This window comes from Paralichthys olivaceus, chromosome 11 (genome assembly GCF_024713975.1).
Source record: "Paralichthys olivaceus isolate ysfri-2021 chromosome 11, ASM2471397v2, whole genome shotgun sequence".
In the NCBI taxonomy this organism is placed as follows: domain Eukaryota; kingdom Metazoa; phylum Chordata; class Actinopteri; order Pleuronectiformes; family Paralichthyidae; genus Paralichthys; species Paralichthys olivaceus.
Window position 1 is genome coordinate 23,061,875 of NC_091103.1, and position 26,114 is coordinate 23,087,988.

Genomic DNA, 26,114 nt, shown 5'->3' on the forward strand with positions numbered 1-26,114 from the left:
TTAAGAATTATAAATCTTTTATTGTGCATGGATCCTTTGTAGATATCATGGCTATACAGATACACTTTAGATACATACCTATGATTATACATTTTTCCCATAACGAACATTTTAAAGTGATATGTCTGGTAGTATGTATAGTATAACAAATTTTTCATTTTGGAATGTACGGTGTATGAGGTAACTGCAAACATTAAATTACATAAAAATGGTCTCTATTTTTGTGCATATTTTACTCATTTTTGTAGCATTTTGTTGATCTCCCCAGCCAGAGGTGGTGAGCCCCGGGTGAAGAGGTGTTAAAATGGCACACGTTGCAATCGCTATCAAAAATAGGAATTTGACTTCTTTAAATGACAAAGAGAAGACATTTGCAGAATGTCTCAAAGACCAAATCATGTAATTATCCAGTACGTTTTGCAAGGTACCTGTATTTCATTTTTTTTTTTAATGGTTCTCAATGGCAGTAATCTGCCACCGAAACCAAACGAGACTAGACCCTACAACCAGATTATTACGACCAGATTACCAGTGAGAACTCCGCGTTAGCAATCTGTTACGAATACTTAAACACACAGAGAAAAAAAGGCAAATTTTTGATTCACAGGAAGTACATGATATTTTGTATCTGCCATTTGCGTTCCATGATTCATGAGTACTCAGGATTTATTATTTTCTCTGGAGAGTATTAACTTATATTACTTCAATATTATAAAAAAATATACTTCACAAAATGTATGACCTGACAAAAAACAAACAAAATCAAAATAAATCACAAGTATAACATATAACTACTTTAAATATCTCTCACAATTACGTGGGTTTACTAACATGAAATAAATGATGCAAAAATAAAAGGAAATAAAACACAGCTTAGCGTTTCTAACACTAAAAGAAAACATTGAAAACTTAAGAGAAATTAAGAAAATTCTCCCGAGATTTTTTTCCTCTCCAATTAAGGCCTCTGAAACAACTGGTACAGACTTCTTTCAATTGTTTTTTTTAGATTTTTTTTTTGTTTAAACTGTAATTGATTTTTTTGGGCTGAGACAGATCAGCTGTTTCAGTGACATAATAATGTGTTAATACAACTTCTAAAACACCCAAAACACAAGTAGGGCTCGCACAATCTCAAAGTGTGTTCTATAAAATGCATCACAAGACCAAGACGCTGGCAGTCCAGGTTTTCTTCCACTAAGGTGCAAAATCAATTACTTGGGGGGAGAAAACAAAAAAACGAAAAGAAAAGAAAACATACAGTTAAGCATACATTTTTTTGTGCTGGACAACAATATTTCAGAGTAAAGCAGCTGCATGATTGTAAAAACAAGCTACAGTAGAACTATATGATAGTAAAAATAATTAGAATTCACTGTTAGTTTGGTTTTTGTTTGTTTTCTAACTTTATACCGAGCATTTATTTTTCCTCAAACTTACAGGTCCTTGCGTCTTCACTGTACAAAAATATACTAACATTTCTCCAGTCATTTTTGCATCCTTAAACATTCTCAACATCTAAAAGGATGGAAAGTGCTAAATGAACGTGAGCGAGATTTTACGTTTGCGGTTCTTCTCTCACTAGATCCCCTTAAACTCCAGCAGGGGCTCGAGTCCCTTCATCTGGCCCTGGAGCCCTCCCAGCCGTGTACCTCGGTGGCACGAACTACATACAATACACACATCTGGACACACACACCTTCACTGTGCAAACACTGGCCCACCAGGTCCCAGGATCAAATAGCAGATAGGCTAATGACACACCTACGTACTGTCTTAGGAGCACACCTATCAAAAAAACAGTTTCATACTGGACACATAAATGGAAATATAAATAATGACTATATATACTGTAATCAACAAGTACATGAGTCGAAGCCCACCCTTCCCCCCTTGACCCTCTCCCCAAAATAAATCATATCCCTGCTCTTTCAGAGTTCCTTACGCACAGGAAGCTTTTCGTAATTCAACAGAAATCTGAACTGAACAACAGATATCACACAAAGTCGGGGGCAGGGCTGACAAAGGCAGGAGTGTCAGGACGATATCGCAGGTGCCAAATAAGGTGTTACATCCTTGATTCATATCCGCTGTTCAGCTGTCACTCACTGGCCCTTCCTCTCCTCACACACCACTGTGAGTAATGTGATTACTCTGTCGACGACGGAAAACAAATAGGTATAAAATTAAGGATACAAAACAATAGAGACGGGGGAAAGAATAAAGCTATAACCCTGCAGCTGGGTGGCGCAAAACTGCTCATTTAATGACAAAGTACTGGATGACAAAAGCGATGAGGATGGCGATGACGGCGAAAACCATGAGGAGGAGGAAAGCGCACTGCTCGTCCGTCAGGCTCCGTCTGGCTCGGTTGGACTCGGTGCCGGCTCTGGATCCCGAACCGGACGTTCCGCCGCCCACCGCCACGTCGTTCCGCTGAGGGGAGAGGGTCACTGTGGGGCTGTAAGGACCGTTCAGCTCAGGGGCGTCCTGGCACTGCCTGATAGCACAGACCCGGAAACGGTAATCGCTGCTGGGCTGCATGTTCTGCACATGGAAGGATGTGGCGGAGCCTTTGTATGCCTGAGGAGAGGAGATGAAGAGGAGATGAGAAGGTTGTTTTGTGTTTCTTTAGGGGAAAGATGAATTATTTGTCTTTTTCATTATTCCTTTATTTCCCCAATCACATGGATTTTGGGGGGTGGATGGCAAGAAAAAGATTTTTGATACCAATATATCAGCCATAATATGTATATATAAATTCCTAAGATGTTATCAAACCCTATGACAAAGCAATATAATTAAGATATGTTACAATTTAAACATAAACTTTATTAAAAATAACTAAACACAACATAAAGAACTTGAATGAAGAAAATAAACATAATTTTGGACTAAAATAGAAACATAAGAGCGCAACTTTTCTAAATTACCTGACTCACATCAGTGAAATGAGGTTGTTTGCACTGAACATGTGCTGAACTTTGAAAGTGACAAACTCCCCCTCATGTCAGCTTTCAGCTCCCAGTCAGCAATAATGGATGAAGAGTTTTGCTTTCCTCTTTTAGCTCCAACTATTTTCTGATTTATTTTGTTAGTAATTTTGTTTGTTGGCAGAAATGGGAAACCATCTGCCTTCGCTCTTCACCCAGCTGACACACCCACACGTTTTTGGAGAGCCTTGATTTGTTTGGTTGCTAGAGTGACACTTTTTTGATTTTCTATTTTCTGAGTGAACCAGCTTTTCGTATGAATTATAAATGTGGGTGTAAATGAGAAAATAACACAGTCCCCAGCTCTTTTCTTATTTATAAATTGGCAGGATAAAAACCAAAGACGACCGTAAGAGGGTACAAACATTTTAGAATATATATTGGGACTGACAATAACCATGGAAACAAACACTGAATGGCAGCCACATATTTCACCTCCCTGATTCGATTGCCATGAATCATGTGGTGAGATTAGCATAAACCGGCAGTAGCCATTATTTCACGTTAAGGTGGTGGAGGCCACCGAGAGCGATGAATGTGCAGGCGGGGGCTCGACACCTGGGAAACCTCAAGGATCAATGACGTTTGCATAATAGGCAATTTAAAGCCAGCAGTGCCACACTGAAAACGTTAAGGCCCCGGAACCATCTGCATCCTGATCTGCGACAAAAGGCCACTGTGATAAATGGGAGGTCACCCACAGGTAACAAGGGAGACATAACAAGGGTAACACAAAACATGAAGAACCTTCATATGACGTGACCTGTACCTGTTTGAACTCAGAGTTTCCCGTCATGAACTGCAAGGTGTATGTGATCGGGTCCCCTTTCATGGGTGGTAGGGCCTCCCATGTGACTTCACAGGAGTTGTCATCGAGACGCTCCACTTTAGGGGCTGGAGGAAGCGGATGAGAAAATAATTATGAATAAAACTTACACTTAAAATCAAACGACACGATATTAATTTAATCTAAAATGAGAGATCAATCAATCATCTCAGACCTTTGACCGCTGAAATCTAATCAGTTGATCGGCTCAGTGAACATTTGTGCCAAAATAAAAGGATTCTCTTGAGGTTTTTTAAAGCATTTTGTACGTTGCCGGCACATTTTCTCATGTGTGTGAAGTTTCTGTTGGAATCAGAGCTTTGAGGGATTTTTTTTGTTTGTTTAAATACAAGCACTTAGATATGTGAAGTGACTCAGCTAAACTTCGAGTGAATTTCAGACAACTACATGTAACATCTAACTTTCCCCCATCATTACAGAGTAGTCAGTGTGAGTCATGCTCATCTTTAGGTAGGTGGCATTTTAAGTAAAACAATAAAAAATACGTGGTCGTACTGAACTGGTGAAGTCATGATACACAAGTGTGTGTGTGTGGGCAGGGTTTCATTCTTTGTGTCATATTGATATTAAGCTTTAGACTTCATGTTGAAATTGGTCTGAATTCAAACAGAGTCCACTTCACTGAGTGGAGACCAATTGTTGAGTACCACTGACAAACTGGCACATGGCAGCCAATCATGGATCACAAGAGAAAATACAGACGCTGGTCGACCTCAATCTGACAACTTGACTCATGAGGGTGATGGCTGGTGTGAATCTCTACCACAGGTTAAAAAGGTTAAAAACCTTGATAAAAGTTTGTTAAGAAAACAAGTGCTGAGAGAGAGAGGGGGAGAGAGATAAAAGAAACAGTAAATAAAGACAGAAATAGCAAAAAAGAAAAGAGAAAAGAAAGAGAGAAAAAAGTATTGAAAGTGAGAGAAAGAAAGAGTAAATCAATAATAAGAGAAAGAGGAATGGAAGAGAGAAAAGAGCAGTGTGAATAAAGACATAAAGGTGAGAGAGAGAGGGAAAAGGGAGGGAGGAAAGAAAAGAGAAAGAAAGAGAGGGAGGGAGGGAGGAAAGGAGAGACAGAAAGGAAGAAAGAAAGAGAGAAGGATGTAGGGTAGGGTAGAATGTAGGATGTAATAAAGGAGCGAAAGGGAGACAGATAGAAAAATATAGAAAGAGATAGAAGGATAGAAAAAGAGAACCAGAAAGAGTGAGGTGTGTCTCTGTACCTCTGACAGGGGCTGGAGGAGAGCGTGGGGTGGTGAATGTGTAAACATTGGAGAAGGGCCCTTCGCCCGCCTCATTAAAGGCCTGGATGCGGAACATATAAGAGGTAGACTCATTAAGCCTCTGGACTTTGTGTGTGTGGCAGGGTCCTTTATACAAGGACATAAATCTGAAAGAGAGACAGGGAGAGAGGATTTAATGAGCAAAAGGGTAAAGATGACAAAAGGCAAACAAAAGGAGCAACTGGGTTCTCCTTATGAAGCTCTTTCTGGTGCATTATGGTCTACGTGCCCCACACTGCTTGATCCTGATCATACCTGGTACTAGCACCTCCTGTATGATCAAGTCACCAGTGGACATCTTTAAGTAAAAGACCAGATTGTTCGGACTACTTTCACAGCTCTTTATACATGAACGTCTACTGAACAACTAACGTGCGCCGTCGTTAAATGCTGTCCTCTGCGTAAGTGCATTCATTTTACATATCACGTAAACTGGCTTTGTACAGGATATCTGCACCTTTTGAAAAAGCAATTGCGATTTAGAATTTCCCGAGTGTGTCAAACATCTAACGTGATTTCGTTTTCCTGGAACACACCAAGACAGACTACAGGAGGCAGCAATGCAATTTCATTTGATCTTGAAGTGTTTATTTGCTAATTGAACAAAGAAGTAAGATCCTATCTCAAGTCAACCGTGATAATCATATCACCTAGGAAACATCTTAATCTTAATAATCAGGTATGATCAGGATCCTTAATACAGTTATCTTGAGGTTTATCAGTTCGGCTTTTCTTCAGGTCTCGTTTAACTAATGGGGGCCACCAACCTGCCGCTCTTGTCCCCCATCTGCAGCTGATACTGGAGGGCGTCTGAGGTGGCGGCTTTGGCTGGGCCATCGCCCCATTTGAGCCTGAGGGTCTGGTGGCTGAAGGCAGTGCACTCCAGACGGGGCGGCTGCGGGGGAAGGGGCTTCGTCTTCAGCTTAAAGGTGTGACTAAAGGGGCCGGCTCCCAGGCTGTTCAGGGCTTGGATTCGGATCCTGAGGAGGAAGAAGAAAGAGAAGTGAATGTCAGAGAGCTGCAACAGGCTGCTGTGTTTATGCCTGCTGTCCACACTGTTCAGTACAACAGCAGATTTCGGGTGCATTAACCTGTAGTAACCTGCATTCACTTCTTGATTGGCCATTATCAGCTGCAACTCGACCACCAGAGGTGAATGCAAAGCGATGCCAACACTTCCTGTCAGTAACAGTTTCACCTTGTGGTCGGTCAAAGAAATGAAATCCCTACTCTTACTGTTCCTCATTGCTGTTCCTTATTTATAATAATTTCTGCAGCTAAGCGACCGTTGGCAACCAAGACAACCTGTTAACATCGAAGCGCGCATGGCCAGCGTGCTGGAATGATAACGTGATGTAGGAGCTAAAAGACTCATCTGGACAGAGATCGTTGTAAAACTGTTTTTTAATTAGCATTGACATGACTGTAAGCCTGAGCCGACCTGAGCGGAGACCCTGCAGTGACTGTCATGATAGTATTAACAGTATTTTATCTCACTGACAGATGTTTATATTCAGCCTCTGTTAATGCACAGTCTGTATGTGACATTTGATATTATTTTGACTCTGCGTCTCCTGAAAGCTAAAAGTCGGCACTTTAATTCAACCTCAGTGTTTCATTACAAGTCTAATGTGTGGGGCTTAATCAATGTAGAACATGTCACCATCCTCCCACTTTCAGACTTCACCATGAATCTACCACAGAGATGTGTGGGCTTAAGATAAACAGCATGTAATGGAGGACTTTTAAAAAAAATGTATGTCTGAACAGGATTTTATTTCAACGATGCATGAGTGTAGTTTCCTGTAAAAATAAAGCTCTTTTACAATCCTGAATCAAAAACAAACAGCTGTTGTTTCGGACTTGATAAATATATGAAAGTCCAAGTCTAGTCTTGTCTAAATGCTGCTTGTCCTGTCCAGAATAAACCAGACTTTACAAATTTAATAAATCATATTTGGTTTGCCTCTTTTATGCCCTGAATTAAAATTTCGTAACCCTTTGATTTTATGACCAGGAAGTATCTACCTGTAGCTTGTGTCCGGCTGCAGATGCTGAATGATGTGTTTGCTGACGGGGCCGATGGAGATGGGCTGGCGCTCTCCGAGGTCAATCAGGTAGGATGTGATCTCGGAGCCGTGGTCACACGGGGCGTCCCAAGAAATGCCCAGGCAGGTGGACGACGAGTAGAGCGGTGGTGGCCGGGAATCATTTTCCTCCTCTTCCTCTTCCTCATCTGCATCCACCGGGGTCTCGTACCTCTGCAGCTCGGACTCCTTCAGCGCGTAGATGTTGCTGACGGCTGCAGGCACAGAGCAGGGGGTCTGGCACAGCACTGCCTCGCTGAAGGGCCCCACACCGGCCACGTTCACAGCCTGCACAACAACAACACACGTCAACATCAACTTACACGTGTCATGTGAAACAACACATGTAACACCCATATTTGGCCACAAGGTGGAGTGCCAATGTAAACATAGCTGGCGTAAGGTTTTTAATTTCAAACCATGAATATAACACCTTTGAAATACTAGGATTATGTAACGTTTTTAAACAACTTTTACAATCAAAGTCTGGATGTATAGCCCGACTACAGTTTAATATTTAGGGATGGCACTGTCTGTACTGAGACAGAAGTGTGTGAGGAGGGAAACCACAGTGTGTGAGTGCTCATAAGCAGCCAGTGTTCCTCCCTTCATCCCGTTGAACCACAAAAGAGGCAGCCAGAGAAAGAACAGCATGGTCTGAAATTTCAGCCTGCATCAGACCCAAAGGACAAAGACAAAGGTTTATTGCCAGCCTCTAACGTCTCCTCTAGTAGACAAGTGCTGGATTCATTGGTGACGGTTGAGAAATTCATTCAGTGACTTGCTGCTGCATCCGTCTATTTATCATGATGAGATAACAAATGAACCGACTGGTTTTAATATATAAACAGTGATAATGTAGCTTTGAGCAACCATTAGACACTCAATCAGGCAAACACAGTAGTAAATCCAGAAAACTAACATCTCTTGCTATGCAGTTGCTTAACAAATTCAAACTGACTGAGTACTATGGGCAGATAACAAAAAAAAAAACACAGTTCATGGTTGTTCTCCAAACCATAAACCACCTGACGACCCAGAGACTCACAACTTGTCTTCAGCCACTGCAACAACTGTGCTCTGCTGGTATGTGGTAGTAAAGATTTTGGATGATTAAAACTTAATAGGATATATAACTATGTCTCCTTATCTCTATCAATCAGCCTATCTGAAACTTAATCTGGTACGACTTCAGAAAAGACAACTGAGGAAGGACTGTGGTTGTGCCTTAGAGGGTGTGGACCACTAACCTGAACACTTAGCATCACTCTTATACATTAGGCCACGATGGCAAAGACAGAGGGAGAAATAGTGGGCACGTGGATATAAAGAGGGTGGTGCTTTTCCCACTTTTGTTCCCACCAAGTCTAATTCAGATTGCAGACACATTATCTAAACTTTCAAAAAGCAAAATCACAAAATCCTTTAATACCTCCCTTCCCATGACCGGCTGATCTTTGCTTGAACGTAGCTGATCAAAGCAGCGGCACAAAACTGACAGCATCAGTGTTGTGAGGTTTGAGAAATTGAAGTTAAAATATACTGGATTAAACTTCCTCCATTAAAAAGAAGGTGTGAATTTCCATATTTTATACTGATGTTTTTAAAATGATCTCAAACAAACCCACTCACACGATCAGATTAATTTTCACAGACCCACGGGAAATTATTTTGTTGTATAAGTGATCTTATTCGGAAATTCCTGTATTCTACTGAACGCCCCTGAATTCTTAATACGTTTCCACTCAATATTTAATCTGAAATTACTCAAACAGGGTTTGTAAGACGAGATTTTAATGATCTTAATGTTTAATGAAGAAGCTTCATAGAACAAATCAAGCGTTTGTTATTGCTCACCTGTACCCTGCAGAAGTAGTTGGTTGCAGGCAGCAGCCCCTTCATTTCATGGCTGAGCCCCGGTCCACTGTAACACACCTGCATGCTTCCTTCAGCAGCTCCCCACTCCAGGCGAAACTCTGTCACCGCTGCTCCGTTGCATGGAGGAGCCTAGAAAACACAACCACTCAAATTACACATCAGCACTTACACACTGTGGCGTCTTTTTAATAATACAAATGATATGTTCTCAAGATGATTTACGTGGAATGATCATTTATGTGCATCTGAGGGGGAATAGTGGAATGGAGTTGGTTTTACCTCCCAGGTCACGATCACACAGCTGGGGGATTTGCATGTGGTGGAAGGAGTTCGACACTGCTCAGGAGCCCCGGGGCCGGTTGTGACTTCACAGCGCTCTGAGAGAGGTCCAAACTGTCCACACAAGAGAAGAAAACACATTTTCATACAGCTGAAAAATCTAATAATAGACGTTTCAAACCAAATTTAGTGAAAGAGAGTTGAAAGCATGAATCAGAAAAAAACAACCCCTCTTCCTGTTATTGATAGATCAGCTCTGACAGACGTTCTCACCCCAGCTTTATTCGCTGCCTTGAGCCGGAAGCTGTAGGTTTTTCCAGGCATTAATCCTCCCACAGAGCAGTCCAGCTCTGGACCCTGGTAAACCTCCCTGCTGTCCTCAGACTGCAGCCCACTCACTTCTACACTGTAGCAGGACACTGGGCTGCCTCCGTCTACCTGAGGGGGGCCTGGAGAATTTGTGAAACCAGTGAATATAAATCTATATCCTTTAAAAGCGCTGTCAGATACTGTATATCTACAAAGATAATGTTACAAACAAAACAAACTGCATAATGAAAGCTCGAAGCTTTGAAGTTCTTTGCTAGACAAATAAATGCATCAACAGAAGCTACATCCCACACAGATTTGAGTTGGAGAGGAATGACTCACCCCAGCGCAGTAGCACCTCCCTGGCTTTGGGCTTGCCTACCAGCCGAGGGGGCTGGCAGGGCCCTGGGGGCACTGCGGGAGTCTGGACCTGCAGGGTCTCCGACAGCTTGCGAGGGAAGACAACACACCAATTAAGAAAAATAAAATCAACAATCGCACAACCTGCCTGTCTTTATCTCTCTCACAACACAAATTCGATGCGTACATATTGTCATTTTCTCCAGCTTATCAGATTCAGGCTGAAACACACCAGAGAGCAGGCAAATGGGAATGCATCTTTCTGAGTTGCATCCCGTGTTCCTTACAAAGCCGTGTGTAAAGTTAGGCAGATTTTCTGGTGAGTGAAAAATAGGTCTTTTTAAAAAAGATTTACTGAACTCCTGTGACAAAACATGTGAGTGTTATGTCACATTGTTCTGCACAGTAAGGCAGGAGCTGGCCACCGTGAGTCATGTGTCAGTAGAGGCCCCATCATGAATAAATGCATGCACTAACAGCTGATGAAGAAATTAATGAAAAGTGTCTGTGAACTGTACTAATTAAGAAAAACATCCTCTGACACATGCAAGGAGAGTTAATCGATTAGACGGCTTTGCCTTGTACTTGCACACAAGGAAGCACAGTCTCATCTCCCAACATAGGAGACTGTGAGAATGACAATTTCCTATTAAACCTCACCATAAATAGAGTAGCATATCTTGACATACTCATGTAAAATTTATCAGATCAACCACGGGATGTGATGTGGTGAGATTCAGAGCTTCCTGTACTAACAATTGCAGTATATGTAACAGCCAAGAAATGCATCTGCAATAAGAAAACCAATAGAGAAACAGTACACAATAATCAGGCCTGCTACATTGTTTAGTGGACTGCAGTAGCCAATAATAGGAGAGTGTTTGCATATTGGATGTCTGGGAAGAAGTGTAAGTACTTGGGGATATACATGTATATATATTTTTTTTGACATAAAAAAATAGCTGATTTGTGATCAATTTGTACTGATCAGCAACCTTCTTGAATTCCTGTGGCGAGACACAAGGCCCATGTGTGCGGCTGTGTCTGTGCATGTGTGCTGATGCTGAGTGACTCACCGGGCTCTGCCCCCCCTCGCTCATGCAGTAAACTCGCGTCTGGTAGGAGCAGCCCGGCTTCAAACCCTCACACACGTGCTCCATCGCCGGGCCCGAGTACACCAGCTCCCATGACATGCCTGAGTACAAATCATTTCATATACATGTCAATGTTTTCAAAGTGCAAAAGATAATTTGAATATTTAATTTTTACAATTTATAACTCACCACTTAAGCCCTCAGATAGCTCCACAACGTATTTTGTGACTTCTGCACCACCATTATCTTTTGGTGGCTCTGAATTTCAAAACAAAGACAATTTTTTGTTTTAAAAGCAGCATTAACCAAATTCCCTTACCTAGGGAAGCCTCTGAATAAGAGTAAGCTCAGTTTTTGCTATGTTGTGTCTGCACATCAACTAGAGAATTGATTAATTCCAGCATAATGTGCTTGACTACCTTCTTGGTAGCAAAATTCCCAATAATTCCCCCATTTCATAAACAAAGGGGGATTAATGACTCTTTTTTTTTTTTTTGCAATGATGTGGCATTTCATGACTGTTGCCTTCAAAATTTCATTTTACTTGAAGATTTTCATGATCTGCAGACATTAGTTTTTTCCCCCTTCAGAAAACTGGAGGCAGTGAGTAATGTGTGTGTCCAGTGAGAAGGAAGAACTCATGCTGATGTCTGAATGACAGAGACTGTCTCCAGTAGAGTCATCTCTGATCAGGCAGAGCTCAATGAGAACCTTGAGAGTAAATTTGCCTCGCCGTGTAAAACTTGAGTGTCTTTATGTAAGAAAGGGCACACGATAGTATAACACTCACCCCAGGCCATCTTGAAACTGTTGGGCAGGACTCTTCCCCTGATGACAGGCCTGCAGGGACCACTTGGTCTGTCTGGGTTTGTGATGAACTCAACCACCTGGCTGGGGTTGCTCTTTCCTTCTGAGTTGTATGCCGCCACCTGAAGAAAACACATTAACACAGTCAGTGAGAAGTCATATTACTGCTGTCAGTCAGTGAGTGCATAAAGGTCATTATGTTAACAAGCACTGACTAGACTCAGAGAAGGGTAATGAAGGGATCTGAGACACAGTGTGAGTGTAACATATAAAATGGCCACGGAAAAATACATCATCAGAAAAATTAGTTTAAAAAAAAAAACGTTTCTACACCACAGTTTAAAAAATGTAGGCAATAAGCTTCAGTGGCATTTGCATTTCAGTATGGCACATCTGCAGTAATGTGAAAATCTCTGTGGGCCTGCTGAGTACAGCTCATATCCATACTGTACCAAGACAAACGTGCACAGCACCCAGCCTCCGCTCATGCTGCAGCTGGATAATTGGACATGAGGGAGAGAGTGAAAGAGGGAGAAAGGGAAAGAGTCTCGAGGGTGACTAATGAACGTTGCATTTGGGCATATGGTGGTTTGTTTGGGTAACAATAACTTTCTGTGAGAATTGTTTGAAATTGCTCTGGTGTGTATATTTTAGGCTATGTGAGTAAAGCTTTCTAATACTCAGTCTTTGTATTTAAATGATTTCACGTTCTTAAGTGCTGGACAGATACAAAGAGTCGTTGTCCTGCAGGTTAGCTTCAACTAGCAACAGAGTTCAATTTCAGGACATAAAGTTATTTTAACCAACCTGACTATGAACAAGTCAGTTGTTATATACTCGTGCAGTATCCATTTTTAACACTCATGTTTAAAATTGGCCGTAACTTGCTCTTTGGTGTTGCTGGTTGCTGCATGATCAATGACATCACTTAAGTTGATGAGTCCCGCCCAATGCAGCTACAGAGCCCTATCCATCTGATTCATCAAAATAATGGAAAATATATTAAAGTTAAACATGTCAAAAGTCAATGCTGCACTGCCTTGGGCTCCAAGTAATATACCTACCAAGTTTGATGTGGATGGGATGAAAGTGTTTTGAGATAGGTGAATTACTTGTATGGACAGATTCAACACATTATAGTGAGATTACATGAGCAATGCAACAAAACTAACATTAACTGAATTTATGTGAATTATAGTTTAAAAGTTTTTGTGTCAATGTTTATATTCTTTCTTTATCTTTATTATTGTGAACAAGTCCCATAAAAAGACCAAAATCTACAATGAATTAAACGGTGACGCAATTTTATAACTTTCCTGTACCACTCACTCTCAAGCTTGTTTATTCCTGCTAAAGACTTCATGTCAAAAAAAAATTAAAAATGGTTAAACTAAAAATAGTAATCGATGTATAATTTTATTTCTAGTAGTAAATTAAGTATGTTGGGCAGTATTTTTCTGTACAATAATACACACAGCTGAGTATTTACAAAAGTAGGAGAGATCATCTCAAATTACAGCGGTTTTCATTGGAACAAAATAATTAAGTGCAACAGTGGGCCTCATTGAAAATATTGAAATGTTTTTGGACAACAGAGATATTTGGCACAGGAGCTACACAACGGCAATTTTATAAATTTACTGTTTGTTTTGATCTTTCCATTGGCTTTGCTGACAATAAGAAAAATGAAGAATGTTACGAGCCAAATCATTTAAAAGGCAATAATGTTTAATGTTTTTTTTAAGTTGTTATACATAATTATATTATAGGCCCCAGCCCTGGTTTGAACAAGTTGGCTCGCACTCAGTCTGAATGCCCTGTGGGGCTGCCAGCCGCAGGCAGAGCTGAAACCTCAAGATACATTTATCTAAGAGCCTTAGAGAATTACGACTGCATATGTATTAAGCATGAATGGCCCTAATGGGGATTGAACCACTAATCCCGGCAGTGTTGGAATCACATTTGAGTCAGTTTGGTCCTCTTCAAAATTATCCTTAGCCTTTAAATTCATCAACACACTCTTCATTCCTGTGTTGTTAAAAGAAGTGAAATGTCTTATTCTGACACACGTTGCTGACACTTTTGCACAGAACACCTGCAGCTTTTACGATGACAAATTTAAGGTTTCCAACACCTTTACAAATCTGCCTGGAGCAGATTCTTTGAGTTATTCAAAAACCAAGGAAACGAGCAAAGCTGTCAAAACCAGCTCATTTTTGTTTCTGATAAAAGCAGTGTTAAACAAGTTGTAGTGTTATAGAAAAAGACGGAGAACTATGAATCAATCTCGAAAATGTTTAGATGTTTAGTAATGACCCTTCCTATTGGTAGCCCACCGCCCTGTTGGCACAATCCTGCAAATGGATGAGTCATAGGGCCACTCTGGGCCTCTGCACCCTCCCTGCCTGAAGCCTGTCCCCTCTGCACATACACACTTAACTGCGGTTTAAATTAAAGCCGTGGATCACCAGCTTTGACTGCAAAACATCACAGCACTTTTTTCTTACCCTAAACTTGTACTTGGTGCTCCTGTGGAGATTCTTGACGGTGCAGGAGAGCTCGTCGCCGTCATAGCTTGGCTGGAAGCCATATCCCTGGGACAGAGACAAACGACAGTGGGAGAAGGAAAACAACCAGGTGAGCAATGACTTACAAGACAACCATTGTAGCACAGAAAACAAAGTGGTCTGCTGGAGACAAACCACTACAGGGATAGAGGAGGTTTTTTTGGTGATTTCCCTGGGAAGCTCTATATCTGCAGGTAGAGGTGACAGCAGGTATAAGCGACATGTAACATTTAGAGAAAACTGTGAAAGTATCAAAAGAAATAATGCTGCGTTCCATTACACTCGGAGCTCGCCCCTTTGAATGACGTCTCACCCAAACAACCAGAATTTATGGTATTCCAGTTGCACAGGAACAATGTTAAGTAGAGGTTCCTCTGACTTTCCGAGTAAAAATTCCAACTTAAGGGGGCGTTCCAGTTGCAACTTCCATTTAATGGAACGCAGCATAAGAGGCAAGTTGGATTTTGTCTTTTGGCTGGGTTGAAATGAATAAACTAAGAAACTATGAGAGGATGCATATCAACCAGGGACATTTATTTTTATCATTCTTGGATCATAATTGTGAAAACTGGAAGTGTACTTTGTTAATGCTGTAAATATTTAATGCTGTCGGACAGTCAAAAAAATACATTTGGCAGTTCCAGCCTCTAAAATGTAATGACTGCAACTGCAGAAAGCACTTTACATAGAGTGGAAACAATATGTTAAATATTTTCAAGATGTTACCAAGTCATTTGTGCATTTCAGTCCGTTTTTTTAACTTGTAAGATACAAACTAAGCGAGACATACCGAGCCTTCCTCCTCCATCTCCAATATATAGTAGATGTCATCCTCCTTCGGCGAGCTGGTGGGTCTCTGCCACTTCAGACACAGCCAGGTCACCCCCGCCTTCTCCAGCTCTGGAGGGAAGGGTGGCAATGGCACACTGCATGAAGTGAACAGGTCCACCACTTCACTGAACTCGCTGGGGAGGGCAGAGAGAGAGAGAGAGAGAGACAGAGGATGGGAGAGAATGGGAGAAAAGAGACAGGAGAGATAGAGTGAGAGAGACACACACAGATGGAGACAATGAATGGAAAGAACAGTAACATAAAAATGGACAAAAATGGGGGATACAGGGAGTAAACTAGTAGCGGGGGGGGGGGGGGGGGCCTACCTTACTCCCATGTCGTTTTTGGCTGCGAGGCGGAAGGAGTATCTGGAAGCTGGTGAAAGCTTGGTCACTCTGTACTGCTTCTGAGGTCCATAGTAGCACTGTTCATAAATCCCAGTGCCCTTCCCCTTCAGAGAGAGAGTCTTTAGTTTAACTTGTACAGAAAATGAGTTTGGTTCTATGTGTTCTTTCATGATAAAAATAATTTAATTACCTCGTCCCATTGAAGAATGTAGTTTTGGATTTTGGAACCATTGTCACATGGAGCCTGAACATGCACAGGTAGATCAGATAAATATATAAACAACACATATTACTAATACATACGCTATACTGTTGTTTGTCTGTTTTGACTTTTTAAGTGTATGCATTCAGAGTGAACACACTGACAGGGATCCTAGCAACAGTTGTCAAGAAAGGGGATATTCTGCCATGGTGGTTATGATTTCACTGTTTGTTTGTTGGTTGATTTCTTTGTTTGTCAGCATGTTTACGCAAAAACTTCTCAAACTTGCTGAACAAATGGGACATGAGCAGAGATAGAAGCTGAATTTCTTTCATTTCTTCTTTTTATTGCAAGGGATCTTGAAAAAAAAAAAAGAAAAAAAAAAAGGAATATTTGGGGGACTGGTAACAATGAGTGCCAATTGATGCAGATCCAAATCAAAATCTGGGTCTAGTGAATTTTAATGTGGGTTGATAAAGAGGACTGTTGGGCCTCAATGAAGGTGAGCACTTTACTGAGTGCTGTTAAAGTCTTTTCTGAATATTTGATTTTCTCCTTTTCCGAGCTAATTTGAGGTGTTTTTAAAGAAGTGACGTTTTGTCATTATGTACCTAAAGGCTGATCAAGAGGGCAAAATAACATTTTTGTGGCAGATATCGTATACAACCTGTATTCAATATGTTACCACTACCCATGGTAACAGCATGGTATCATTACTGAGGGCAGGGTCCAAATATCTTGTAAATCTACTTCATGTTTTTTATTCTTAGTAAATCGTAACTTTCATGTCAAATAAATGCCTGAATAGAAGTCCTGATTCCATTTATCGGGTGCCACTGTTTTTACCTTCCACTGGAGAACGAGTGTGTTCTTGGTACCACTGGCCTTCCTGGGAGGATTGGGAGGTTCCGGCTCAGAGCTTGAAGTGGTGAAGCTCACAGCCTCCGATGGGCTTCCCTGTAAACAGTTACACAAGGCCTGCACCCTGAGGAAAGGAGAACAAAGAAGTCGCAAAATGTTCCTCTGTGGATTAACACTATAGTTCAAACAAAGGCAGCTGGAGGGCGATGCCAACCTGACGTGATAGTCTGTTGCTGGTCGAAGGTCTTCTAAAGATGCACTTATTTCTTCCCCGCTGCATCAAAAGAAGAAACGGAAAATCTTTTAGTTGATGATGAACTTCATGGCATCCTACTGCTTGTGTTCATCCTACTGCTTGTGTTCATCCTACTGCTTGTGCTCACCAATACATGCTCTTGTATTTCCCATCTTTGCCGCTAAATGAGATGGAGACTTCGTAGCTGAGGGCCTCCAGAGGGCTGCAGTCCTCCTCCGCACTGCTGCTGTCACTCTCTGGCCTAGAGGGCACACTCCAGCTCACTACCACTCCTCTGGCCTGGATGTCTGACACCTATCATGTGAAGGTGGATCATTATTACATATGTAACACCATCAAACCAAGACATGGAAAGAAAGATTGTATTCCTCTAACTGCACATTCTGCCACATTTTTACTACACTAAACCCAAAGGGCCATGTAAATATTACACTTTCACCTTTGTATTTCTTTTTTTTAAATATCTAAAAATATCACCAAAATCAAACTGCTTGCAAATTCCACAGGATCAAAATATTCAAGCTGATGCAACTTCTGAGTTTTCTGCACTTGGTCGGGTTGTGCTGAGCAATCCTATGATTTTTCATTCTGTTTTGAGGAGGTTTAAAAATAGCCTGAGCTACACTGCAGGGGGGATTCATATGTGGAAGAACTCAATCAGGTCAAGTCTGCACCTCCTCCTCCCCTCTGCCCGAGGGAGAGGGAAGAAGGTGCTGCCCTGGTAAAGAGGGCCTTACGACTTTACTTCCTACAGTTCAATTCTGAGACCTTTAACAAACCAATGTGGCAGAGAGAATGACTTTCCATTGAAGCTGAACCTTCCATGTATTAAGCATCCTCCCTTAACCATAAAGTCTTCAATAGACTTGTTTTGCTAGTTTTACAAGGTAGTCTGACCTTCGTGACTGGGTGTGACAAATCCATCTTATATGAGGTCAAGGATATTCTATTTCCAATTCTACTGCTTCCCACTCGGCTGCTGGTGAAACAGCATGTCTCCTCTTCATTTATGTACACAGCTGCTGCCATTAAAGAAGACACATCCTTTTTCAGTATTTCTTTCCTTTAATGTGGCACATATGTTTTTGTAATGTATTCAAAAGGTCTGTAAAATTCAAGAGTCTAAGGTCTGCAGTAAAGGAATACCTTCTCCCATAGACCACACTGCTCCTCAAGCTCCAGAAATGACTTGTCAGTAGTTTTGCTGATACTTCCTGGTAATTGTGACATCACAATGCACCACATTTGCATAATGCATGCACCATAACAAAGCCAGGTAAGGAAAGAGTAGAGGCAAACATTCCCTGTTTGCGCTTGAAGTGGTCAACCAATCCTAATAGACTAGAACAGCTGGTCAATCAGAGCCGGCTACGCCTCATCTGGGGAGTCTTAAAGAGATAGGAGCCAAAACAAAGTGTTTCAGGCTGAAAAGAGGAGCTGCAGCAATGGACAGTTTGAGGAAAGTGTTTTCTTACCAGTGGAGAATGTAGACCTTCTCAAGTAATAACACAAAATAAAAATTAGCAACATAAGTATGAGGATAATATGTGTCCTTTAAACAAGGTGTTTCAATGGTTATTTCAGATAATGAACTGTCTTTTGCATATATGTAAATTGATTGTATTCTGGGAAAAAATAAATAGTGGTTTACGTGCCACAAAGCACAGCACAAAGCAGATGTGACCGCTTAGGATGTGTTCAGTTAAAAGTCAGTGCTTCTTTCTAAGCAAAGCTCAGACCTTTTAGTAACTGCCAGCACAGTTGTTTAGAGGCACATTTGGGAATAGGAATCCCCACATGGATGGTAGTCAGCAGGACCGACTCCATTAGCAGGTTGTCAGCAAGAATTCATCATGGATGTTAATAGAATGTTTAATGATGCACTACATTTGCATCATTACAAGTTTTCATGAACGCAGCACTAATAGTCACATAAAATCATGCAAATTGCATTAATTAGATGCAAGAAAGCGAATTGAATACTAACCACTGGTTTACTGATGGTACTTAGCAGTGCCTGCAGGGCCTGGGCTTCCTTGTCCAGCTCTGAGAAGAGAAATAAACAGAAATGTGGACAGCAAATAAAACCCTGTTTATGAAATTACAAAAAATGTATCAAAATGTATCGTGTGACAGACCATGTCAGTCATAGATAATAGTGACTTAGCTCTGATTATAATTTTATCTGCTGGATATTGTGAGCACAAAAAACATTTTGTTATTTTAACTACACTGAGCATCATGTCTGTGTGCTTATTGTAGTGTAACATCAGAAAAAGTTACTGATTTAGCGCCAGCTTCTTTAATATCAAGATTAAACATTTCTGCAGAAAAGTTTTGGAAAAAGCTGTAGTAAGAACTTCTCTCCCTCCACCAACGTCAAGAGACCACAATCAATGAATTGGGTCTAAACAAATGTTGTAACCAAAAGAGGGTTGCAGTCACAGAAAATAGTTTTTTGGTTTTTTTCTTATTGTGTATATTTGTGTTCCCTTTTACTCACCTCTAACTTCATCTTCCTTCTTTAGAAATGATCACATTACACCCATAATTTTGCCTTGTTAAATCTCTCTTCGTGAGGTCATGAGGTGAAATTATTTCTCCCCCACTCTCAAAATTGACAGTAATTCCTTAATTATGCACTGGTGTCGCCAGGAAGCAGTGTTAAATTCTGTGATTAATGAGCAGTCAGAGTTCTTGTAATCAAGAATAATGTTGGCCGTGTTGCTGATCCTTTGCTGCCACCAGCTGCTGCAGTTAATGAGGCACTTCTCTCTGCACCTTAACGCAATCCACTCCTGACGTCTGGAAAATTCTGTGCTAACCCAAATTGTAAATTTTCACAAACCTCCACCGTTTTAAACTTCCTTACCTCCCGACTCGCCATTTTTTCCTCTGCCTGCCGCCTTGTCAGGGCTAGCCACTGCATGAGTGAGCTTCTCCTGCTCCACGTCCAGCCCTTTCCCTCCAACGCCATTGTGAATGTCCGCCGTCGGAGGGCTATTGCAAGTCTTCTGTGGCGAAAGCGGGGGGCTGTCCTTCACCTGCCCTCCTCCTCCACCGCCCTGACGCTCCTTCAGTTTCTTCTGCAGACGCTCAAATGTTTTGCTAGTTCTGTCGTCTCTGTGAACAAACGGCGGGCGTCCGTGTTGGGAGTGAGAATCTGTAGAGACTGGGGGAACAAAATGACAGGACTTGTGAGTTTGTACTGACAAAAACAGAATCTGAAAAAAGCCTGAAAATGGTGAAAAAATAGGGCAATATTGAGGTAAAGTCACTATTATTGAGTAACTGAAAGACTGAACAGTTTGGCTCAGGTCTTGCATATGAAGTGGTTAGCACAAATAAAATACATCTTAAGATGACAATACAGTCCAGACAATGCCGGCTCCAACTCACCCTGCTCTGAGTAGAGAGCTGGATGATACTGGGAGTTGTATTGAGAACTCATGTCACCCACGCCCCCCGGCATGCCTGTGTACAGGTGCGGCGGTGGGGGCATCATGGCAGGGTGCGGGATGAAGGCAGGTAGGTGGGCATGGGGTGGAGGTGGAGGGTGGTGAAGAGGGGAGTGCCCCCCTGGGTGGAACTCTGGCTGCTGAGGTAAAACCAGAACCCGCCGCACTCCGTTCTCTTCTATGATCTAGGAGGGAACAGGCACAAGACGCAGAAATCAAATTTAATCTGGGTTAAACAAGATGCCGGTCAGATACATTGGACTGGAGGTAGTGTAGGGGGGATACCTGTGAAACGTATCCAGGAGGCACATAGATTGGAGGCACTGAACCATTTGGAGACATCATGGGAACCTGAGCAGGACCTGAGTATAGAAGCAGGAAGCAGTGAGATCAAACATTTTCCCTCAGGTTAAACAGCTGTTTCATCTGCAGTACATTTGGCTGGAATTTCAGCCCGACTCTGACCAGATTCATCAAAGCCCAAACCTGAGCTCAACAGATGACACATGTTCATACAAAACCCAATTTACGATCTACCTACATCAGAGAATGTCTCTTACATACAAATACATAAACGTGAAGTGAGCTTTGTTTATAACACCCACCGATATTTGAAAGTTCTGTTCACATGTTAAGTATTTGCTTGAATGATTACAGTTACAATATGTTGAAAAGGCATCAGTTGTAAGTATGGTACAGCAATTGACTCTAAATACTACAGTTCCAAGGAGTCTTACTGGCTGTAGCTATGGAGAAAATGTACCTTTATTTTACAGAGTAAACAATGCATGACAGATTTGTTTAACATAAATATGAATATTTTCTTCATTTAAGTTTTATATATTAGGTCGTATTTGTGAATACCAAACCCTGAAAGTGACTTTTAGTCACATAGAGAAGACCAGATAATAGTGAACTCTGAAACCCTAGACAATGATAATAAACCCTCCCATTTTGTCACCTTTAGCATATGACACTTGGCAGGTTTTTACTGGAGCCACCCTAAAATGTTATCTAGGTAAGGGGGTGGAAATCCCCAAAGCTGCATTTTCAAGAGCTATTGCATTTTTAATATCTGAGTACGAAAAGGCAGATGAACACGTTTTTTTTTTTTTTAAATACTGGCAAATACAAGAAGAGCACTTTACAAAAGTGCTGAGGAACAACAAAGTTTCCTGCGTGGCTCTGTTGTAGGGGCCAGTGCAGCAGCTTAGCTCAGCTCAGCTCAGAGAAGTGACAACTCAGCAGAAAGAGAGAGGGACCTCTGTGCCAAGTTTGCACATTCACAGATTTCTCTTGTTACAAACCTAAGACATAAGCACCATGGGCTGAACAACATATGTCATGCAGGAGAACAAAACAGATCCACAACACACACTGACCTCCCCGCAGCCTGCTTGAGGAAGAGTTTTCCTTCATTTTTGTTAAAGTCTGTGTACGCAGAGAGAAGGCACTTCTAAATAACCGGTCATAATGGGCCTGGACTACAGGAGCTGGCTTGTGCAATGAGTGAATGAAACCTCCCACTTCTAACCCTCGGTACCACCCCTTCAGGTGCTGAAGTCCAGGCTCCCCCTCCCAGAGGAAAATGTTAAGTGAGCGCTGATGCAGACAACAACCTAATTTACTGAAAGTTATTGATAATTTTCAGTTACAGGATATTGATCCCTTACACCTGACTCTTCCAATGACAACAAACAAAAAACAAAGACAGAAGATGCACCCACAATTTATCACACACAATTTATTACGTTCTGTTGGTTTAAAAATCATTGGGAACATACTGCATTAGTCTACCTGCTAATAAACTTCACTGGACAAGACAGATGGCAGGTACTGCTCTTAAACTGAATTCAAAAGGGCAAAGAGCCAGGAGAATAATAGGCAGTGAGTCATTTCCCTACCTAGCTGTGAAATCCCCTCCCCTTTTTATTCCTGCACTCAGGGAACATAGGGGAGATCAGTCTGAATCAAGGCAACAACACAGGCACAGAACCCATTGATTTCTGATTACAATGTCATCTGAGTGGGAGTTCAAAGTTTGTACTGTTAGCTCACTCACTTTTAAGACTAATAAAGTCTGTCAAGCTAAAAGGCAGGTGCTGCTGTGCAACTACCTGATGACCAATTAAGGGGGAAATTCAAATGTAGCAGAAGCAGATTCACTTCTTTCAATAGAGGAAAATAGCTAAAAGCAGTGTTTCCCAAAACATCTGTAACGGCTATGGCAATGGCTGTTGAGGGGTAGTGAGGGTTAAACATGCACCGCCAAAGTGTAATCTACCAATGTTATGCCAAAGTCTACCTTGAGAATGGTAATACGTTTATGAATGTTTTGATGGGCCACTGACACTGTGAGAGGGAGAGAAAGACAGAGACAGCACATGCAAAAGGGGAGGAAAGGATTCTGCACAGTTTCAAATTAAGTGGCAGTGCAAAAATGACATTTTCTATGTTGTGTTCATTTCAGATAATTATGAATAAGGCCTGACTGATATGGGCTACAGATACTAGGGAGTAAAACACATGTAAAACAATAGCTTTCATATTGTCACGTCAGGAAATAGTGATACCAACATGTCTATGAAAGGCTCAAATCTGCCTAAAAACAGCTGCTAAATTGGTCAGGCTCAAATTATGAAAACTGTGGGACAAATAATACTCTGACAGTCCAGTGATTTCACGACAGAAGTGTGTTTTTTTGATACTCGGACCAACCTTTCGCAGAGGAAGGTCAAAATGGTCTTTATCAATTCAGAAATAAGCTTTGGACCTCCCAATGTGCAAATAAAGCTGCTGGATCAGTTTGCTTAAAGGGCAGGTGCATCCAATAACCTTCGATGAAAGGGCTATGCTGGTGTTTTCCACTTGTTTTTAGCCACAAAACATCTGAATGGTACTCCAGTAATTAAAGCTGATGCTTAACAGGAAATCTGATTATTCACATTTATTTCTACTTTCTACTACTACATATAATTTTTTTGTAATGAAAGGCTTTGTGTGTTCTACACTTGGAGGGCATAGGGAGAGGAGGACCTGCAGAAAGCATAGGGTGAGGGAGGTCACACAAACACACACACAGTCACGCAACCACACACATCTAAGAGAGTGAGAACGAGAAGGAAAAAGAGAGAAGAGAGGTTGGGCGGAGAATCGGGAAGGGGGGGACATCTACTCTTTTACATCAGACTGACGCACGAGTGCTGACAGAGATCAGATAGAAAGGGCCACATCCCTCTCCCCCTCCCCCTTGAGTCAACTGGAGCATTGGCTGTGCTGACGTGGCTGTGGAGTACCAACCTTCCAGAGGAAGCAGCCACGGGAAAAACATCAGTCCTCCTCCACAAAACAGCAGGCTGCCACTGAGCCAAGAATAGCCACAAACAAGCTGCCCATTCTAGCAATGTAAACAGAGACTAGGTAACACTTTGGGAGCACCATCATCTCCCGTCAACATAACACAACCCCTGTTCGCCTCTCCGCCTCGCGTGGAAGGCCAACAGGATCTTAACTTATAACCGGTGCACTCGCTTTTGAGTCAAGTGGGGGCTGGAGGTTATGGCAGGGAGGTGGGGATAATTGTTTGGGTTGGGTGAACAAGCAGAGGGAGAGACCCATGAAAAGAACAGACACACACAAAAACACACTCACACAGATGTGCAAGAGTGATAAGACACCCACCTGCTTCCTCTGCAAATGAAAAGAGATCACAACAAAGAAAGATTTAAGTGGGACTTTACACAGGTCTTATAAGGCATACCGCAAACAGAGGGAACTTGGCAGCAACAATCCAAGCAAACTGCCAGCTTTAATCAGATGTACAAATAAACACTCAATTAGATACGGAGAAAAAAAGAAGCGGGGAAGACAAGCTAGACAGCGGCTGGGTGGATTAAAATGAGAGCAGGGGGGGAAAAAGAAAAAGCACACAGCTAGAGTGGCCAGGAGTAAGACAGGCAGAAGGAGAGATGGTGTGGTGTCATATGGGAGCTCTCAATAAGCTGTGAATGGCAACATGATGAACTGTAAACCTATAAAGATGGAGCAGGCTTGATTATTAATCAGAGCTAATAAATTGTCTCCATCCACATAGGCAAGGGAGGGTGAGCAGGTTGAGTGACAGAGTTTAATTATTGCAACCAAGCAAGGGAAACCGGCTACATAGAATTACATTCAACAAATTCCAAGATTAAAGCCGAACCCTTGGTTTTTCTAGTGATGACTCTGTAGCAAATTGTTCTCTTTCTGCATGGCACATCCTTCTTGGAAGCACGTACGATCTTCCAGCAGTTAATTGGGTAGTAATTTGCAATAAGTGTAACTTTCAATTAGTAGATTGTGGAGCCGTGACCAGGCTGCCAGTCTACAGTCTACACGGCTGTTAGCATCCAACCACCACCGATCCAGGCAGATCGAGGATGGACACAAAAGGAAAAAGAGGAAACAGACAGGCGCTATTGATCACTGTGCAAACCAGAGTCTGAGGGACAAAGCTGTACAGTAAACAACGGAACAATTTAATTAGATTGGCTATTTTATTTTAGGTGTAAGAAAACTTTGTCTGAATTCCTGATATTTCAAGGCTCCTGTGTGGCTCTTGTAATCCCACCAGCATGAGTGACGTTTTAGAAGGGAGGGAATCAGTAACCTTCATGCCTAAACTTATTACAGAACATCAGACGCTGCTGCTGCTGCTCTCAGCCAGACGGATCCAGAACAAGAGAAGGGCCTTGACGACAGGGGCAGGGATTTTTTTTTGTTTTTTTCAATAATGAGTTATTTGTCTCAGCTCTGAATATGATGATAACACTCTAAAATGACTGTCTCTTGCTGCAACAGGTCAGTCACCAACCCAGTGATGTTCATGATTTTAATGAAATTACATGAAATGAATGGGTATAATATCACACTGCATTGGACTTTCCACCCCTGACTAAACTTGGCGAAAAAACAAAAAGGTTTTTTTTGGAACACCCCTCCCTCTCATCATCCTCTATGATCCTCTTTAAGCTCTCTCCCTCTCCCCTGGTATCAACGCAGCAATGGGAGAATGAGTCACAAGCTCAGTCATTCATAGAGCTACTCGCTGCAGAAGCTCTGAATGAACAGCGCCTGTGTGTGCATCTACATTCACATGTTTGTATACATGTCCTTGGATTCGGGTACAGGGAGGCGACGGGTATAAAAATAATATGCTAATGTGACTATTGTGTCTGTTTGCAGCGCAATTATGTGACCCATGTCATGGGTTTTGTTTGGAAGAAGGCGCTGGGGGTGAGGAAACGTTCAGCCATACCACAACTGTGCACATGGGGTTAGTCAGAATGATTATGATGGTGCAAGTCCATGTCATTTTAAGTGCTGTGTTCCCAGTTAAAATAATGGACCGACCACTGGAAGCATAACTTGTGTGCCACTTGTCCCCCAGTGGAAACCCACTGTTTGATGATGGTTATGAGTATATTATCTGTTCCGAGTGTGCTTCTCTCCCTTAAAAGACTACTCAATATGTATCTTGATATTTGGGCCACGATAAAATTCAACGATTAGTCTGATATACTTATTTGTTTAATATCACCATTATAAACTAAAATAAACCAATTCTATAAAAACATTGCTTATCATCAAATAGATATTTCATAAAAGATCAGGTAATACTAA

The 26,114-nt window shown here is 41.7% G+C and overlaps 1 protein-coding gene across 3 annotated transcripts in view; it reads right to left on the reverse strand.

Moving 5' to 3' along the window:
* The window catches only part of fndc3a (fibronectin type III domain containing 3A), a 45,014-nt gene continuing 18,900 nt past the window's right edge, over nt 1–26,114 (reverse strand). For all 3 annotated transcript variants that reach the window (XM_020088372.2, XM_069534023.1, XM_069534022.1), the window contains 23 exons: nt 20,739–20,815; nt 20,395–20,638; nt 19,868–20,167; nt 18,983–19,041; nt 17,123–17,289; nt 16,954–17,013; nt 16,725–16,863; nt 15,867–15,920; nt 15,656–15,780; nt 15,289–15,463; nt 14,439–14,525; nt 11,915–12,053; nt 11,314–11,382; nt 11,107–11,225; nt 10,013–10,118; nt 9,635–9,810; nt 9,362–9,475; nt 9,062–9,211; nt 7,146–7,492; nt 5,885–6,097; nt 5,058–5,224; nt 3,760–3,884; nt 1–2,580 (listed from right to left, as the gene is read on the reverse strand). In XM_020088372.2, the coding sequence (XP_019943931.1) occupies nt 2,257–2,580; nt 3,760–3,884; nt 5,058–5,224; nt 5,885–6,097; nt 7,146–7,492; nt 9,062–9,211; nt 9,362–9,475; nt 9,635–9,810; nt 10,013–10,118; nt 11,107–11,225; nt 11,314–11,382; nt 11,915–12,053; nt 14,439–14,525; nt 15,289–15,463; nt 15,656–15,780; nt 15,867–15,920; nt 16,725–16,863; nt 16,954–17,013; nt 17,123–17,289; nt 18,983–19,041; nt 19,868–20,167; nt 20,395–20,638; nt 20,739–20,815 (3,536 nt within the window). In that variant the 3' untranslated portion in view covers nt 1–2,256. The remainder of the gene's footprint in view (nt 2,581–3,759; nt 3,885–5,057; nt 5,225–5,884; nt 6,098–7,145; nt 7,493–9,061; nt 9,212–9,361; nt 9,476–9,634; nt 9,811–10,012; nt 10,119–11,106; nt 11,226–11,313; nt 11,383–11,914; nt 12,054–14,438; nt 14,526–15,288; nt 15,464–15,655; nt 15,781–15,866; nt 15,921–16,724; nt 16,864–16,953; nt 17,014–17,122; nt 17,290–18,982; nt 19,042–19,867; nt 20,168–20,394; nt 20,639–20,738; nt 20,816–26,114) is intronic.